Consider the following 18,148-nt stretch of genomic DNA (forward strand, 5'->3'; position numbering starts at 1 on the left):
CTGAGCAGATGAAAGGTTGGTGCTGGGCAACGGTGAATGAAGCTCGGATACTTGACGCCTGCAGCCTCCTCTCGGGGAGTAAGTGGACCAAGGAAGTGGACGCGTTGAAGGAGAAGAGCCCGACGGTCAGTTCTGCGGTTGATGTTAACAAGGCACGGCATCGGTGAGTAAAGGAAGGGTATGCTTGACTTGACGTTGGGTAAACAAACACTCTCCAGGCGGCGTTATTTGCAGCGCAGAAACAAGAAGCCCTTCCTAATGAAAAGAAAAAGAAGAGGTGGTAGGATAAGGAAAGTTGGAGAGGCAAAGCACGAAAGAGTAGATGTCTGAGAGTTGTCCTCGCTAATACGCTGCATGTGAAAACAGGCCGAGCTCGCGCTCAGGAGGTGAAAGGCCGCTGAGGGAGGCAGGAAGTGAAGGCGCCCTCTCTGAGGCAGGTCATGAACAGTGGCAAACTCAACAAGCTGAAATATGATTTGTCGAGGTTCAGTTCAGTTCAGTTCAGTGCAGTGCAGTGCAGTGCAGTTCAGTGCCTTAATGAAGTGGAATCTCTTATGGTAGGTGCCAAGCGAGTAGAAAACAGTTACCAAGTGTTTTACAACAAGGTAAGGTAGCTATGGGTGTCTGTCTCGTCACACGAGAGAAGGGAGTTATAATGTCTGTATAGAGATATGACTGACAGCCTTTGTTCTTGCTTTGGGTGGTGGAACACGCATGCATACGCATAGCTGTGGCGCCGCCATCCAGGTGAACATACCGACAGACGTACAAAGGCCATATATGCATTCATGTTCAAGGACAAAACTAAGAATCGAACTGCTTTCTAGGTGAGTAGTTGTCTTGCACTTGGGATCGAGCAGCTTACTGCGTTCCTGTGTAGAAGGAATCTGATTTCCATACCAACTGTACTGATGAGTCGGTCGTGTCTTCTTAATTCGGTCTGTTTCTGTGGTGGCCGGGTTACGTTCCTGACCTAAACTTTGATGTCACGTTTGACGTCGCTGACGCACTGCACAGCATTGCACTGGCTCGTTATGCATCCCCAGTTGAAGTCCTTGGTATAGATTTTAATTCTTATCTTTACTAGGCGTATAGCACTTTATAGTAAAAGGGCTTTTGGTTTAAGGTAGGTATTAATAGTATTTATAAGATATTAATTATGTGATATCTAGGCTGTTGAACGCATACCATCTTTCCTATTGTCTGTAGCCTTGTGGCATCCTCCCTCTTCACCACTCAGACACCATGTTCATACTCTGTGCCATCTTTTAGCTTGACAAAGAAGGCTCGGTGACCTTAGATCAAGACAGAAATGGTTTCTTTCCCCAGACTCAACCCCGCTTGTCGGGTGACAAGCAGAAAGAGGAATAGATCGACACGGAGAAAAGTCACCTCACAAGAAAAACCTAAGTATTTTACCGCTGCATTTCCCCGTCTTGATCCTTCCATTCTTTGCCTCTTCAATCTCTTACGATGACAAGCCCCACACCAGATTCCCCTCAATCCCCCGGTACGAACACGCCAGCCCAAAAGAACAGAGCCTGTGACCGCTGTCGTCGGCGAAAAGCAAAGGCAAGTCTATTCTCCTCGCCCATCGGCGAAACTCACTCACTGACGGATTCTTAGTGCGACTTTACAGAAGGCGAGCGTTGCACGAGCTGCAGGGAGTCAGGCACACAATGCACCTTCAATCTCCCCCTCGCCCGTCGCGGCCCCAAGATCCGCTCCAGAAAATCTGCCGGTTCCACAGCGGAATTACCGCCTCCCCAATCGTCACAATGGGAAACCAACACTGTCGATCTCGGACTCTCGCCGCCTTTGATGGTTAGCGGTGATGTAACGAGTCACCAGCGCTGGCAGAATTTATCGCGAGCGCTAGCGTTCATTACGAATGATCTGCAGCAATTTGTTACGCGATGCTTTGATCTCTTTTTTGAGTATCTTTACCCGCTTACCCCGTTGGTTCATGAGCCGAGTTTGAGGGACTCGCTTTCGTACTTTGGGCAGTACCCTTCTGAGAATTTTAGTACTGGGGTTTTGGAGCTTTGGCCGGAGACGACGTTTACTTTGATCACTGCTGTTTGCGCCGAAGCAGCCTTTTTATTACCGAAAGATTTATTCCCAGAAGGTCAATCCGTAGCGGATATTTTTCTCAATGCTTCGAGATCGTGCTTGAATCAATATCTTGAAGCGGAGTTGGAGAATCCGAATGCGAACTCAATCACAATTCGCTACTTTCACTCGAATTGTCTTCATGCAGCGGGAAAGCCCAAGTATTCGTGGCACATCTTTGGAGAAGCCACGCGACTTGCGCAGGTTATGCAATTGAACCTCGAAACCTCGCTTGAGGGCTTGCAACCGATTGAAGCTGAGCTGCGACGTCGAGCTTTCTGGATTGTGTATATGGGCGATAAATCAGCTGCGATACTGAACAACCGACCCATCACGATCCACAAATTCTCATTCGAGTCTGGAATAACCACGTCCTATCCTTCTGGCATTGAAGATGAAGCTCCGGTTCTCTCGCCTGGTAATCTCGTCACGAATTCTGATGTCGTGCGGATTACATGCATTGAAGGCTTCAACGCCAATCTAAGACTCTGGCAGAATGCATCTGATCTGCTCCTCGAGTTGCGACTAATGCAGGACCGAAACCAACAAGATCTCAGCATGTCGAATCTTCAACCGCTGATCAGCGCGCAAGAAAAGGATCGGCTGGACGCTCTTTATGTCCGTTTCATCACCTGTCTTGATGATCTACCACCATATCTGCAGTCGTATACGTTCGCTGCCTTGGCGGATGAGTCCAGGGAAACCACCAAACAATTCCTGATCCAGTGCGCTAATCTTCAAGTCTCTATCCATTGTCTAAGAATGGTGATAACACAAAAGTTGGAGAATCTTCCGTATTATAAATCGGACATCGGGCACTCGGATTTGCGCAAGACGGAAATTGCAAGAGATATGCTGAGGGTGATCCAAGAAGCTCCGTTTTGGTCACTCCAAGTGAATGGTGAACCCTATGTAAGTCCACTAACACACCAAGTAATTAATGAAGCTAATGAGATGTCCCTACCAAGGTCGAGAAGATACGACTCACTGGTGCGAGTCTTCTGGAGATCATTCACAGAAATGGCTCCTCACCAATTGCCGCGAGAGCTCGCAGTGATTTTGCAGTCCTTCTTGATCTGCTCACGAGACTGGACTCCAAAGCCTCCGATGCATTGCGAAATACTTCTTCATTGATACACTAAGTCTTTGTAATATTACTGTCATATTTGCCACCTTCATGATGCCCTTCAGACTCCTTTCTCATGAATGAAGTCATGTTCCTCCTTCTTAACCTCAATCTCCTTGACCATTTCCTGCTTCGCATCCTTCCCCTCAAACAGATACGTAAGCTCCTCCAGCGTAGGTCCAGATGTCTCAACGAAGAAGAAGTAGACGACCAAGAAGATGATAGCGACCCAGACACAGTAGTAGATGTAGAACTTCCATCCAATAGCCTCCAGGCCAATCGGGTTGACGTAGCCACCAAAGATAGAGGAGACCTGAATAGTGAGCAGTACGAATGCCCAAGTCTTGGCTCTCATCTGATATGTGACGATCTCGAGAGGATAAGTAACGACCAGATTTGTCCATCCGAAAGTGTAGAAGCCTTGAAATAGGAAGATGCAGGCCAACACGACTCGCCCACCCGCCAAGGACCCCTCAAGGTACTGCTTGGCGGCGATGGTCCACATGATGAACGTGACAAGAACACCACCGGATCCCACGAGGAAGAAAGTGCGGCGCTTGAACTTGTCAACCAGAAGAGTCATGGTGATAGCAACGATGTACTGCCAGAGAGTAACCATGCCGTTGACGAGAGTGATGTCCTTCTCCGCCTCGATACCCGTGTCTTTCAGAATCTGTGTCAAGTAGTTGGAGACAAGCAGGTTGCCAGAGCTCTGACTGAACAGCGCCGTAGCGAAGCATAGTGCGATGCGCTTGAGGTTGGGGATAGATGAAAAGAACTCCTTCCATGTCATGTTTTGCTCAGCTTCTTCAGCAATGACTTGCTGAATCTCAGCACATTCGAATTTGACCAATTCGCTGTCGGAATCGCCTTCACCGTGGTACTTGATCAGAATCTCCCGAGCCTTGTCAACCTTGCCCTTTGCGATCAGCCAACGAGGCGACTCCGGGCAGAAAAAGATGAGGATGAGCTGGTATGCGGATGGAACAACTTGAACCAGAGTGGGGAGCTTCCATGACCATTGGTTGGGAATGCGAAAGCACCCGTAAGTCGCCCATGCACCAATGACATAACCCAGCACAATGTTGGTGTTGTAAAGCGTGGTGATTTGGACACGCTCCTTGGGATGCGAGAGCTCGGTGACCAAGACTGGAGCACCCATTTGAATAAGCGAGGAGCCAATTCCGAGAACAATCTTGCCGCCGATGAACATATTGAGCGAGGTCGCAAAGAGTTGAACCATGACACCAGCGATGATGATGACCGACCCCATCGCAGTTGGGACACGACGACCGGCTACATCGCTGATCCAACCAAGGAAGATAAACGGTATAACACCTCCGATGGCGTTGGAGGCACCGAAGAAGCCAAGTTTCGAGCCAGTGGGATGGCCAAAACGGTCTTGCCAACTCTCGAGCGTTTGAAGGGCGTTGGTCATAGAGCTACACGATGAGTCAGTATGCGTAGCGGCTTGCCGGTTGGGAGTGGACTTACCCGTCAATGCCAAGAGCCATGCTGGCAAACAGCGAAGAAGTAAGCAAGAAGTACAAAAGAATGCCATTCTTGCGTTTCCAAAACGGTGGAACGGTGGTGAGGTCAATAGGAGACTGAATATCTTCAGTGGCGTGCGCCGCTCTCGGAGCCATGTTGACGTTATTACAGCTGCCGTGAAACTAGGTGAAGAAGAGTCGTCAAGATTGGCTGATGATGTGTTTACAGTCTTGTGATAAACTCGGCGATCTCTAGCATACTTATATACACAATGCAACACTGAAGAGAGAAAGATTCGGTTCAGAAACATGCCATGACCAAGGTTACAGCGAAAAAGCCCCGTTTCGACTTAGCCTCCAACTTCCCCGTGGGGAATGGTCTGCTCAATGAAGCTACGGGGAAACGGGGAAATAGAGCATCGCGCTATTCGAAGAAACCCCTCACCGTCGGGGAAACTACTCAGCGGATCAACCGAATTTCACCGCGATCGACAATAACGACGAGTTGGGTATTATCTTATCGGCCCGTAATTCCACGGTATAAAGAATGCCGAAGTTGTAACTTCTTTCGGTCAATAATTCTATATTGACTATTGATTGGAAAAGACGACAATGCCTTCTCTTCCAAAGGATTTCCAACTTGGCTTCGCGACGGCATCGTACCAGATTGAAGGTGCCGTCGCAGAAGATGGTCGCGGTCCTTCAATCTGGGATGTCTTCTGCCATCTTGAACCGACACGAACAAAAGGTGCAAATGGCGATGTTGCCTGCGATCATTATCACCGGCTTGAAGAAGACCTTGATCTTTTAAAGAGATATGGATCTGATATGTATCGCTTCTCGATTTCGTGGTCTCGTGTTATTCCTCTCGGTGGACGAGATGATGCTATTAATGAAGCTGGTATTGCTTTCTATAATAGGGTTATTGACGGGTGTCTGAAGAGAGGTATCACGCCATGGGTCACGCTTTATCATTGGGACTTACCGCAGGCATTGCATGAGAGGTATGGTGGATGGTTGGATGTTGAAGAGTCTCAAAAGGATTTCGAGAGATATGCGAGGCTTTGTTACGAGAGGTTTGGTGATCGGGTGAAGCATTGGATTACACTCAATGAGCCTTGGATCGTCTCGATATTCGTAAGTTGTTCATTCGGGAAGACAACAGTCAATTGCTGACAATACGTTCTAGGGCTATGCGACTGGAGGAAATGCTCCAGGGCGAAGCAGTATCAATCCTCAGTCGACAGAAGGTGACACCTCAACGGAACCATGGATCGTTGGCAAGGCTCTCATCATGAGCCACGCTCGTGCTGTCGCAGCCTACAACCAAGACTTCCGTCCATCACAGAAAGGCCAAATAGGAATCTCATTGAATGGAGATTACTACGAGCCATGGGATAGTAGCGACCCGCGAGACAGTGAAGCTGCTGAGAGACGGATGCAGTTCCATATCGGTTGGTTTGCCAACCCCATCTTGTGAGCCTTGTCCAGATTTCTTTGCTCTCTGTTCATGACATGCTAACTTTGCGAAGCTTGGGACAAGATTACCCAAAGTGCATGCGCGATCAGCTCAAAGACCGCCTCCCACATTTCACATCCGATGATCTCAAACTTCTTCGCTCAGCAGAAAGTGACTTTTACGGCATGAACTACTATACCTCCCAATTCGCACGCCACAAGTCCTCTCCAGCACCGGACACAGATTACATCGGCAACCTCGACGAACTCCAAACCAACAAGGCCGGCGAACCTGTCGGTTTAGAAAGTGGTCTGCACTGGCTCCGATCTTGCCCAGACCTCTTCCGTAAACATCTCACGCGGGTATATCGTCTTTACGGTAAACCTATCATCATCACAGAGAACGGATGTCCTTGCCCTGGGGAGGATAAGATGACGCGCGAGGAATCTGTGCAGGATGAGTATAGGATCAAGTATTTTGAAGATCATCTTGACGCGATTGGAAGGTCGGTTGGTGAAGATGGATCTGTTGTTGAGGGGTATTTTGCGTGGTCGTTGATGGACAATCTTGAGTGGTCTGATGGCTATGGGCCAAGGTTTGGAGTGACTTTTACAGATTACAAGACTTTGGAGCGGACGCCGAAGAAATCGGCGTTGGTGTTGAGGCAGCTCGTTGATCATCGGAAGGGAAGTCAGTTGAAGCTGTAGATAAAAGCTGATAGACATGACCGATTAGAAGACCGTGATCAGATCGAGCCCACATGGTACATCAAGATACTGAAAACACCATCAATGCATCGCAAGGCCAATCTTGAATATAGGTTCCCTTATCTATGTATCTCGGTGAGCAAAATGATCCGGCAGGCCCATAGCCGCATCTCGGCGTTGGGTTTCATCCGCCAGACCCATTCCCGGTCGTGTTCAAAGTCCGGTATATCCGCTATCCACAACTCGCGCGGAAATCGTCAACTGAAACGAGCTTAGCAACGCCGAGGTTGCACCTCGAGGCGGGTTCAAGAACGACGCTAAGAGTAAATCTGGATATGGAATTCCGGTAGTTGACGTTTTTGCGGCACGGAGCTCGGTGCCAAGTTTCAAAGAATTTTCTCGTATTCTCATTGACATACACTTACAAATTGACAAGAAAACCCATGACCTTTTTGCTCAACAACTAGATTCACTTTCAATTCACTTTATAAAAATGGCTCGCATTCTCATTACTGGTTCCGCCGATGGTTTAGGCCTTGAAGCTGCGCGGCAACTTGTCAAGCGCAATCATACCGTCTATCTTCATGCGCGCAACGCTCAACGCGCAGCAGAGGCCAAAGCAAATTGTCCTGGGGCAGCTGGTGCTTTTGCAGCGGATCTGACACTCGTTTCGGAGACAAAAAGGCTCGCCGAGGAAGTCAACGCCGTCGGAACCTTCGATGCAATTATTCATAATGCTGGCATGATGGCTGGACCATTCCGGAAGACTCCCGACACCGGTATTCCAGCTCAGACCGCCGTGAATGTGCTCGCGCCTTATATCCTCACTTGTCTCTTAACACCTCCCAAGAGACTCATTTACATAGCGTCTCAATTACACGCCGAGGCCGATACAAGCGTCAAGGATATTTTCTGGCTCGAGCGAGGCAACTCTCAATTCCAGGACTTTCCCGCATACTGCGACTCAAAGCTTCATGTCATATTGCTCGCAAACGCAGTCGCCAGGCGCTTCAACAACACATCCGTCATGTCTGTCCATCCAGGCTGGGTTGCGACGAAACTTGGAGGTGAGGATGGGCCAGATAAGCTGGAGGATGGAGTTGACACATATGTTATGCTGGCTGAGGGAGATTATGATCAAAGCTTGACAGGGAGATATTTTGAGCCCAAGAGGAAGCTAGCAGAGCCCACTCCTCAGTGTAGTGAGGTTGAGTTGCAGGAACGGGTTGTTGATGCTTGTGAGAGATTGGTGGGATTGAAACTTCCTGGGATCTAAGCTTGATTAATAGAAATGTTCGTAATTATCTTCTCTCACATTAAAGAAGACCATCTTTTCACACGTTCTGGAAATTGACTCGAGATTTGGCGTCAAGATATTGTGCGGCCAATCTGCGTCAAGACCGCCAAGATCATAAGGAGGTAAACGGTTGGGTGAGATAGCCCTCGCAGAGATGTCGAGAACTGCAAGTAAGGGTATTAAGCTGATGTGGACTAAGATGATCTTAGACAAGTTATCGAACAAAGAGTTACATTGGAGGCACTGTTGCTATCGAGAAGTCCCAGAGCACAAAAATATCACATTCACTACCCTGCAGTCAAGATAAGCAAGAGATAAGATAAGCCAGACCTTATCTTATCACGCCGAAGCAATGATCCCCGAAACGGAAAATAGAAGGACCGAGCCATTGACAGTTGACATAACCAATCACACAGAGCAAAAGCTGTCCGGCCGAATCCTTTGGTCTCGCGTTAGTTTCGGCATTTTCTCGTGCTTCTGTGCGAGCCAATCAACGTCTTGTCTGATCGCATTATCGGTCGAAGCTCGCCCTACAGACCCGAAAATGCAGCGCAGAGGCACGGAAGTAATCACAAGCATTCGTGGAAAGGATTCGAGTCTGGCTATAAATATCTTGTGTTGTCCTGCTTATGGTTAGAAATATTCATCATCAACAATCTCATAGATACATCATTTTCAAGACTTACAGGCTAAAATTCGCAACGCTCAACAACTTCTCTCTACTTACACTTACTACATAACCGACCAATCACACTCACAATGACTGTCACATTTATTGAAACAGACGGTGGTAAGCTCGCCGTTGACATCGCTGGCGAAGGCCCGCTTGTCATCTGCTCCCCCGCCATGGGAGACTTTCGCGACGCATACGACGCTCTGGCTACCGAGCTTCGCCAATCTGGCTACAGAGTCGCTATGGTTGATCTCCGAGGTCACGGCGATAGTAGCACTACTTTTAACCGCTATGGCGACGAAGCCACCGCTGACGATCTCATTACCTTGATTGATGCTTACGGTGGAGGACCCGCTGTCTTGGCCGGGGCTTCTCTATCTGGTGCTGCTGCTACGATTGCTGCTGGAAGCCATCCCGAAAAGGTTGCTGGCCTTATTCTCTTGGGAGCATTCCTTCGTCCCGGAACTGGCAAGCTTGTGGCTACTCTCTTCCGCCTGTCGATGCGTCAGCCTATCGGCCCTATGATCTGGAAGTCATATGCCCCTAAGCTCTGGCCCGGTCTTGGTGATAAGGTTCAAGAGCGAGTTGACAGAACCATCGCAATGTTGACAGGCCCTGGTCGCTGGAAGGCATTCCACGCTACACTATCTACCGACCACGCTGTTGTCGCACCGTACATCAGCAAAGTCAAGGCTCCAGTATTGGCTGTCTATGGAGATGCCGATCCTGACTGGACTGACCCTATTGAGGAAGCTCGCTGGGTCGCGTCGAACTTTGAGGATGGCGAGGTTGTTGCTGTCAAGGGTGTTGGACATGCGCCTATGATGGAGAGGCCTGAGGAGGTAACACCGGCTGTTCTCAAGTTTTTAAACAGGATCCGGGAGAGTGGTGGTTTCAACCGCGCTTGAGGATGTTCAACCTACGAGATGGATTTTTTGACTAGCGGCGGACGCAGGGAAAGTGATCGATACCACGGTGGGGCTATACAGAGGCGACCAGTTTACAAGTTCATGCTTAATACGATATAATGCTATAAATATCAGAGAGTATTTCCACTCTTTACTACACAATTCGCCATTTGCTAGCAACAAGTGATCAAACCAATATCAAATGTAATTGAGCTCAGCCCTTTAATCGTAATTAAAGCAGAGGTTGCTTCTAGAGACCGCGAAACAATGCATCAAGACTCGAGGATATTTGAATGAGTTCTTCGTCTTCGAAAGGACGACCGACCACTTGTATACTTATTGCTTGGTTCTCGACAAGGCTGGGGTCATCTATAACCAGTGCATAATTAGCATCCGTATGTGTAGTAACATAAGGGTCTTACGTACAAGTCTCGTGGTTGGGTTTATCGTAGGGATTGGTGTCCAACGGTACGTATTCCAAATCAAGAGGATCCTGCTCAGAGCTGACCTTGAGTCCTGGTATCGGCAATATCGCAGAAGGATAGTCGATTAGGTTGAGGAGCGATGTGTATCCCCAGTATGTATTGAAGTCATGAGGATAACCAACGCCGGGTGCCGGAGGACATATCAAGACGTCGATAGGACGGCCGTCGTTGGCTGTTTTATCCCATGCTGCCAGGAACTGCTCTTTGTAGTCTCGTACCTTGCCACTCAACTACTAATAGTCAGACTAGAAGTAACAAGCTTTTGTCTTTCGACCTACCTGTAGAATCTCTGAAGCGGGAAGCTTCCGAACATTGAAGACCTTGAGTAAGTCGGCAAACGCTGGGATTATGGATTCACCAGACTCTTCAAGTGCAGCGATGGTCCCATCAGCTCCACCTTGATAGTATATGTCGAACTTGAATCATATCAGTCATTATACCGGGTTAGATAAGAGGTACTTACGGTGGTCCTCAAAGCCTGCCAGCAGTCGAAGGGCGGCTTGAAGTCAACAACTTAAGACAGAAGTTAATTATAACATCCTTAGTTCGCAACAAATCTGGACTTACCCTCGTGACCAGCTGCTATCAGGAGTTGTTGGGTACGCTCCAATGCTCGAAGAATTGGTGGATGAGGCTTCACCACACCATCCCATTTCATCAGCCCAATCTTCAGCTTCCCTTCTGGGGCGTCGATCCTCCTCCATGGAGCAGGCGCGCAAGTCACATCGAATCTGTTGTGAGGATGAGCATTGATGACTCGGGTTAGTAACCCCATATCCTCAATGGAGTGACAAATAGGTCCAAAGGACACTTGAATCAGACTCTGACCAAGGTCCGGCATCCCACCTTTTGGGATTCGTGCAGCTGTTGGTTTGAGAGCATAGAGTCCATTGAAAGCAGCTGGTACACGAATCGATCCGCCGAGATCAGTCGAGGGCGTGAGAGGTGTACCTTTCATAGCTACCAGGACAGCGTCGCCTCCAGAACTACCTCCGGCGTTCAGGTCCCGATTAGAAGGGTTCAACGTGCGACCCCAGAGGTTGCTGACCGTCTCGATTGCCATAGCTGATTGAGGCATGGTGGTCTTGCAGAAGAATATGGCGCCTTCATTTCGCAAGGCAGCAACGACGGCGGAATCCTGGCTGACGATATTGTTCCTGGCTGAGACGAAAGCCATTGTCGAAGCATGGCCTGCAACGCAATGGATATCCTTGGCAGCGAGAGTGAGTGTAGGTAAGGGATTGTGGCTGGTAGATAGCTTACCTTGAGAGCGATAGGAACACCATGCAGTACACCCTTCAGATGACCACCCTTCTCTAGCGCTTCATCAAGCTCTCTTGCTTGTGCGAGGCCTTCTTCATAGAACCATTCGGTCAGGCAATTGACCTACTGCCATTAGACAATTACCGTTATGTAGTTAGATTGCTGACCAGTTGATGCGCGATAGCAGCTCGCCCAGCAAATGCCTCCAAGAGTTGCACTGCTTTCAGCTCGCGAGTCTCAACTTTCTTGACTATTTCTGTCGCTGTGAGTTCCGTGATTTTGAGCTGCTCTTCAGTGAGCAGGCCGCAGATGTACGGCACATTGGTGATATCTTTGAGGTCTTGATACTGATTGACATCTAATCGCCAGCGGTTAGGGATGGAATTAAGCACTTTAGCTTGAGATTCCTTGGCAATGTCTTGCCAATTCATCGTGTGCGATCGAGACCAGATGGTGTTGTGTATGACTTCGGCTGTTGCGAGGGACTGGTTGGTAATATGTGAATAAGGGTTTTTGAGAGATGTTGTGTTATTTAAGGATTATCACAATACATACATCAAGGTTCCCGGCGTATTGCAGGTTGTCTTGTAAGTAACGTTATGAACAGCCAGCAGCGGTGGGCCTAGTCCTCAACGATTGGTAAGATCATGGTGATTACGTTGCTTATGTTTCTCCACATCGGATGACCAGCTTATGTGAAAAGGAACTCCGTGGAGGTCAAAACGAGCATAAAATTAGTAATTTACGTTTCTTTTAGACTTAAAGTTACAGTATTGGATTATTTATGCCTATCACCAACAACTTTAACTGAATACACGATCAACGCCAACGCCTGACCCACCGGATCCTAACCCACGATGCATCCCTCAAGCCGCGCTGCCTAAGATCGTCTTCTTGACGTGATTTAGAGCACTTCCGGCACGTAACCAGGAAAGCTGGTGGGTATGATATGAGTGATTCAGCTGCGCCATCCACTCAGTCCCATCCGTATTCACCACCTTCATCGTAACTTGCTTCTCCGGCTGAAGCGCATCACCATCAACGTCCAGTAAACTTATTACATCACCCTCCTGTATCCTGTCATAGTCTGCTGGGTCTGCAAACGTCAACGGAAACATCCCCTGCTTCTTCAAGTTCGTCTCATGGATTCGAGCAAAGCTCTTTGCGATGACTGCCACACCGCCCAAGAACCTGGGCTCTAGCGCAGCATGCTCCCGAGAACTACCTTCGCCGTAGTTGTTGTCACCAATGATACACCATCTAATACCAGCGTCCTTCATTGTCCTCGCTGCCTTGTGAACGAACTTGATGGTACCGTCCGTAGGATCTCGTGTCTTGCCAGTCATGCTTAGTGAACTGGCATCAGGGAGGAATCCATTCGTTGCGCCGAGGAGCATGTTATGACTGATGTTGGACAGATGACCGCGATAGTTATACCATGGCCCCGCGGGAGAAATGTGGTCGGTGGTGCACTTTCCTGAGACCTTGATAAGGACTTCCATGTTTTCTGCTTGGCCTGGCTTCCAGGGCTCAAAAGGCGTCAGAAGTTCCAGGCGATCGCTGCCTTCATCGATGGCAACTTTGTAATCTGAGGTATCTTCTAAAACAGGTGGCTGGAACAGATCGCTGCCAGCGATGAAGCTTTCTGGAAGCTCGTTGGCTACAGGTGGTGTGAATCGGAAGTGTTTGGAGCTGCCGGACTCGTCAATGGGAATGGTGTCGTGCATGGGATTGAAGGATAAATCGCCGGCATAAGCGAAAGCAGTGGCGATCTCCGGAGATGTGACAAAGGAATGTGTCGCGGGGTTTCCGTCATGGCGACCAGTGAAGTTGCGATTGAAGCTGGAAATGACCGAGTTGTCCTCTGCTCCAGCAACATCCACGTCCTTCCTGTCCCACTGCCCAACGCAGGGTCCGCAAGAGTTGCTGAGAACAACAGCTCCAGCCTCCCTTAGACTAGGTAGGATACCGCTCTCCTCTGCAGTTGCACGAATCTGTTCGCTGCCAGGGCTTACCATAAACGGTGTTCTGGGCCGGTCGATGCCTGCCTTCTTGGCCTGTTGAACCAAGTCGTAGACCTTCTCGAGATCCTCGTATGAGCTGTTCGTGCAGCTGCCAACCATGCTATGGCTGATCCTAGAGGGCCAGGAACTCTCCTGAACTCGTGTCTTGAACTGGGACAAGGGATGTGAGAGGTCGGGGGTGAAGGGGCCGTTGATGTGAGGTTCAAGCGTTGAGAGATCAATCTCAATGACCTGGTCGTAGTAGTCCTCACTGCCACGGTCGGCAGTAAGCAATGTCTCAGTGAAACCGTCAGCATAGCGTGCGATATCTTCTCGCTTAGTCGCTGCAAGATATCGTGCCATGGCTTGTGAGTAAGGGAAGATGCATGATGTTGATCCAACCTCAGCAGACATGTTGCAAACAGTCGCCATGGCTGTGGCGCCCAATGTCTCAGCACCCGGACCGAAGAACTCGATGACCTTGCCCTTTCCACCAGAGACAGTAAGAATGCCAGCAAGCTTGCAGATGATGTCCTTGGAAGAGGCCCATCCCGACAAGCTTCCTGTAAGCCGAACGCCCAAGACCTTCGGACAGACAAGCTCCCATGGCATTCCGGCCATCGCATCGACAGCATCGGAGCCGCCAACTCCAATACCAAGAACACCCATTCCGCCAGCGTTGGGAGTATGTGAGTCTGTACCAATGAACAAACCACCAGGGAAAGCGTAGTTCTCAAAGATAGTAGTGTGTATAATACCCGCACCAGGTTTCCAATACCCAATACCATATTTCTTTGCGGCACTGCTCAAAAATGCATAAACTTCGCGATGATCACCCGCAGCGCGCTCAAGGTCTTTCTTCGCTCCGTACTCTGCCACGATGAGATGATCACTGTGCACGGATGTGGGTACTTGGACTCTGGGCAGACCAGCGCTGATGAATTGAAGAAGAGCCATTGTCGCTGTCGCATCGTGGCAAGCAACGCGGTCGGGTCGTAGGCGGAGGATTGTCTTTCCTCGCTCTATTTGGTCGAGGACCCAATCATCGTTGTCGTGGATTAAGTGGCTGTAGAGGAGCTTTTCGGAGAGGGTCAAGGGTCGTTTATTAGCGCCTTGGACGCGGCGGAGAGATTCGAGTCCCGAGGTATAATCAAGAGCATTGTACTGTGACCCAATTAGCAATTGGCATCAAGAGATGAGCAGAGTTACTGACTGGCTCAAGAGGACTCAATGCGACATGAGATGAATGCGTCGCTAAGCATCGTCGCGCTTGTGCCAATGGCCGTTGTCGGGCGGCGCAAACCCGTCGCAGGCTAAGTCGTGTTACTGTGAGCGCCATTCTTGCAATAGTTGCAGAATATGCGTAGCAATTGGCGTCATATAATTCTTTGCCCTTGCATGGTAATCGGCATGTTTTTATTTGTTATCGCACAAACCGGTCCCTACAAATCTTCATCTGGTAGCCGAGGAAGCTTGGAGTAGTCCGCACCCCATTTCTCGCCGCTGACGGACTGCTCCGTTCCCCGCAATTCACAGTATCGTGATACAGCACCCAAGCTCAGAAGCCGGGGTTTGAGTCCGTTCCAAAGAGGTCTAGATCTTGATTGTCATTAAGAGGAAAGCTCCAGGTGAAATCGGATCTGTTGAAGTCCTCTAGGAACATTTCGATTTCCGGGTCGAATCCGCCCTCAATTGACGGCCAGTAAAATTGGTCTGGGTTGTGTCCAGCATCCAGGTCCAGGTTTTGCCACGCTGCATTTGTGTCAATCGCCGCTGCTTGGCCATTCTCGTCAGAGAATTGAGGCTGATTCTGAGTTCCGGTTGCTTCAATGTCGGCTCCGTCTCTTGGTCTACCGGAAGCGGTTTGCTGTAGAGATAGTCGCGGAGCTTTGTTAGATGCATCCGCCATGTACAGTCTCTTCATAGTCAAGTCTGCGACCGAGCCAAAGCTGGCTTGACCACTTCTTGCGGATGGCCACCACTCGCCGCCGATTGTGAGGAGGGTAGAGCAGCTTCGCAAATTCTTTGACATTGTCTCTGGTGATGCCTTCTCCCGAACAGCTTGCGACGTCCAGAATGAGTAGATCAGGGTCGCGCCAGCTGCAAAAATATTCTGTACCGCCCTCCATCCAAAATGAAGGCCGTGAAGATCATGGAGCCGTTGATAACCGTCTAGAATGCCAGCTGCACTATCAAAGCAGACTTGAAGCGCCTCTGAAGCGGGTTGCCGAATGACCTGGGATGGTTGGAAGAGTAAGACCATCGTTGTATGGTACTTCAGTCCGAGCTTTATCTTCCAGACTTCCCGTTGTCGGTTATCAAGACTGGGATACTCAAATGCATCGTTTGAGACCTCCTCCCACCAATTTTGCAAAGTCTGCTGAATCCTGGTCTGTTGTTCCGTGGGATTGTCCGGCCATGGGAAGAAGCTAGAATCACCGGGCAGGTGATACAGGTGAAGCTTGATGTCGGACACGATGCGGTCCAATCTGAAATGGTATGACGAGTAATGGGCTACTGCAGTTACGAACGATGGCGGAAGTGGCCCCTGCATATTCTCGTCGGGATCCGATAACGCTTCTGGTATCTTGACGTCGAATGTTTCGTCCCTGAAGCCAAGCGGCCTTCCCTGTATTGATGAAATGGACCTGACACAGTCAGCATGATCTCAAATGTCCGAGCTTGTGCAGCATTACCTATCCAGGGAGTAGATCGTAAAAAAGGTGAAGCGTCTGACTTGCAGCATAGCAAAGTCGTCTGGGTTCGGCTGGCTTTGTTCCCGATGTATACCAGTCTCAACGCAATATGCAAGCCCAAGATGCACCAAAGTCCACAGGTTGACCTCTGCTGGCGTAAGCATACCATGCATGACTAGCATCATCAAAGATTGAATTGAGGACAAGGTAATATGTGCAAAACCTTCCTTCGAAAAATGAAGGGCAGCACGGTAAAAGCGTTGTGGCGGAAAGTCGTAGTTACGTGAGCGCACTTTGACCAGGGCACCGATGTTGAAGACCATAAAGAGAATAAAGGCAACCGATGACATTGTGACGCCCTCTTCATTGGAGACTCCGGGGACTACCACTCTTCCGTTCCATCGAAACGGTGGCATAATAGCAGGCCATCCGTGAGAAGAGATATCGCATTCCAGAATGCCATCAAGGCAGGAATATATGGCTTCAACGGCACTGAATAGAGAGAGGGGTTCTAGGAAGGGGAAGTCGGGATGGATCCAACGGATGTATGTGTGTATCAATACGAGAGCATTATGCTTTGACGGTAGTTCCTATCGATAGTTAGGGTACATCGACGCACTATAGGCGGAGGGACTGACTTGTTTCAGAAGATTGTAAAGTTCTCGATAATACTTCCTGTTTTGATCTTGCGCAACGGCATCATCACTCCATTCAAGCTCTCCGGCATACTTATCCCCTTGGGGGCCCTGGGGCGTGGACTCTACACTCGGCGGGGATGCTCCGATGAGGTTTGTGAAGAGAAGCCCCGAGCTTGAGCCAAGGTAGTGTTTTTGAGGTGAATCGATATTGAGAGAAAGCATGCCCAGGTTGACGGCGACAGAATGGGCGCGTTCTGGAAAGGATTCATCTTGATCAGATTGTCCCGACGCCTCTGCTGATCGCTTGCGTGAGACTGTTGGCACTGGTGGGATTGACGATGTTGAGACGTCTGCATCTTCCGGGATATCTTGGGAGGGCGCTGTTGGATCAGCCGAAGCATCAACTTGAGGGCCAGACCGGAGGTCTACGTCTGGTAGACGCTCTTTGATGATGTCTTCCAACCATCGTATCCTTTCGCGGGCGGCAGAGACGAAACTTGCAGCTATCAATGAACGCTCTACGATATCGTGACGCGTACTCACTTGCGAGGAATGACAACGTCAGAGTTCTGGCTGTCCACGTCTAAACAGACCTGCCCGGCCTTCGCGCAGTTGGTGCAAGCAGGTACTTGACCATCGCACTAACAGGAGCCAAGGAGAAGAGGACTTTAGTCTGGAGGGTACTGAGAGCAGGGAATGGTTCTCACCTTGATGCGACGGACCCGACAGCGTCGACAGGCCAGGCGGACCTTTTTAGGTGCGTTGACACGCGTGGCCATGGGAGATGGCAGGTTTACAGGGGTCAGTCAAGGGGGAAGACGTGGTTGGCTGTTGTTGCTGAATGTTTGGTGAAGCTGACAATTGCTCAAGATGACAGTGGATGACCCCGCTGAGAGATGCGTGCGTCACGTGTGTGAGCCACCAGATGAGCTACCCAACTTATCGTCCTCGACATTCTCTTGCAAGACGACAGTCTTGATATAAACAAAAATGCATTTGAACTTTCCATATTTACCCGAGTAAACGCTGTTAATAATTGCTTCTTGTGACTATTCCCATCGCTCACGGCCAGGAAGTTTGGTGGAGTTAGTAATGATGCTTACCAGACGAGCGGTATATCATTTTCGAAAAAGGTATAAATACGTAGCTAATAGTATCTCCTAAGAAGGTTTTAATCAAAGAAATTCCTCTCATTTTGGCTCTAAGGCGAGATGTTCTCAAACATGGTTGACACTGGTATCAGGCTCCTTGCATCCGACAAACTCGGATGATTGACCACTTGAAGCTGATG

The 18,148-nt window shown here is 49.4% G+C and overlaps 8 protein-coding genes across 8 annotated transcripts; 4 read left to right on the forward strand and 4 right to left on the reverse strand.

The window, feature by feature from the left end:
* The first annotated feature begins 1,462 nt into the window (after positions 1-1,462).
* On the forward strand, positions 1,463-4,615 carry FOXG_13252 (uncharacterized protein). The gene is made up of 3 exons (XM_018393209.1): positions 1,463-1,572; positions 1,627-3,024; positions 3,081-4,615. Exons 1-3 carry the CDS (start codon positions 1,474-1,476, stop codon positions 3,252-3,254), a joined length of 1,671 nt encoding a protein of 556 aa, XP_018252430.1. The 5' UTR covers positions 1,463-1,473; the 3' UTR covers positions 3,255-4,615.
* FOXG_13253 (uncharacterized protein) lies at positions 3,234-4,994 on the reverse strand. The gene is made up of 2 exons (XM_018393210.1): positions 4,733-4,994; positions 3,234-4,680 (listed from the first exon to the last, which is right to left on the reverse strand). Exons 1-2 carry the CDS (start codon positions 4,882-4,884, stop codon positions 3,300-3,302), a joined length of 1,533 nt encoding a protein of 510 aa, XP_018252431.1. The 5' UTR covers positions 4,885-4,994; the 3' UTR covers positions 3,234-3,299.
* Positions 4,995-5,340: 346 nt separating this feature from the next.
* On the forward strand, positions 5,341-6,894 carry FOXG_13254 (beta-glucosidase; the record flags this gene model as incomplete). Its single annotated transcript, XM_018393211.1, has 3 exons — positions 5,341-5,865; positions 5,918-6,204; positions 6,261-6,894. 3 exons carry the CDS (start codon positions 5,341-5,343, stop codon positions 6,892-6,894), a joined length of 1,446 nt encoding a protein of 481 aa, XP_018252432.1.
* A 493-nt stretch (positions 6,895-7,387) lies between these two features.
* On the forward strand, positions 7,388-8,170 carry FOXG_13255 (uncharacterized protein; the record flags this gene model as incomplete). Its single annotated transcript, XM_018393212.1, has 1 exon — positions 7,388-8,170. One exon carries the CDS (start codon positions 7,388-7,390, stop codon positions 8,168-8,170), a length of 783 nt encoding a protein of 260 aa, XP_018252433.1.
* Positions 8,171-8,811: 641 nt separating this feature from the next.
* On the forward strand, positions 8,812-9,966 carry FOXG_13256 (uncharacterized protein). Its single transcript, XM_018393213.1, has one exon. It carries the CDS (start codon positions 8,951-8,953, stop codon positions 9,770-9,772), a length of 822 nt encoding a protein of 273 aa, XP_018252434.1. The 5' UTR covers positions 8,812-8,950; the 3' UTR covers positions 9,773-9,966.
* A 56-nt stretch (positions 9,967-10,022) lies between these two features.
* On the reverse strand, positions 10,023-12,004 carry FOXG_13257 (uncharacterized protein; the record flags this gene model as incomplete). Its single annotated transcript, XM_018393214.1, has 7 exons — positions 11,688-12,004; positions 11,521-11,643; positions 10,825-11,467; positions 10,721-10,770; positions 10,536-10,673; positions 10,199-10,487; positions 10,023-10,141 (listed from the first exon to the last, which is right to left on the reverse strand). Exons 1-7 carry the CDS (start codon positions 11,949-11,951, stop codon positions 10,023-10,025), a joined length of 1,626 nt encoding a protein of 541 aa, XP_018252435.1. The 5' UTR covers positions 11,952-12,004.
* Positions 12,005-12,386: 382 nt separating this feature from the next.
* Positions 12,387-14,862, reverse strand: FOXG_13258 (aconitate hydratase 1; the record flags this gene model as incomplete). The annotated part of the gene is made up of 2 exons (XM_018393215.1): positions 12,387-14,687; positions 14,737-14,862. 2 exons carry the CDS (start codon positions 14,860-14,862, stop codon positions 12,387-12,389), a joined length of 2,427 nt encoding a protein of 808 aa, XP_018252436.1.
* A 219-nt stretch (positions 14,863-15,081) lies between these two features.
* FOXG_13259 (uncharacterized protein) lies at positions 15,082-17,679 on the reverse strand (the record flags this gene model as incomplete). Its single annotated transcript, XM_018393216.1, has 5 exons — positions 17,565-17,679; positions 17,401-17,498; positions 16,858-17,353; positions 16,220-16,809; positions 15,082-16,171 (listed from the first exon to the last, which is right to left on the reverse strand). Exons 1-5 carry the CDS (start codon positions 17,634-17,636, stop codon positions 15,082-15,084), a joined length of 2,346 nt encoding a protein of 781 aa, XP_018252437.1. The 5' UTR covers positions 17,637-17,679.
* Between the last annotated feature and the right edge of the window lie 469 nt (positions 17,680-18,148).

The sequence above is a fragment of the Fusarium oxysporum genome, chromosome 12 (genome assembly GCF_000149955.1).
Source record: "Fusarium oxysporum f. sp. lycopersici 4287 chromosome 12, whole genome shotgun sequence".
In the NCBI taxonomy this organism is placed as follows: domain Eukaryota; kingdom Fungi; phylum Ascomycota; class Sordariomycetes; order Hypocreales; family Nectriaceae; genus Fusarium; species Fusarium oxysporum.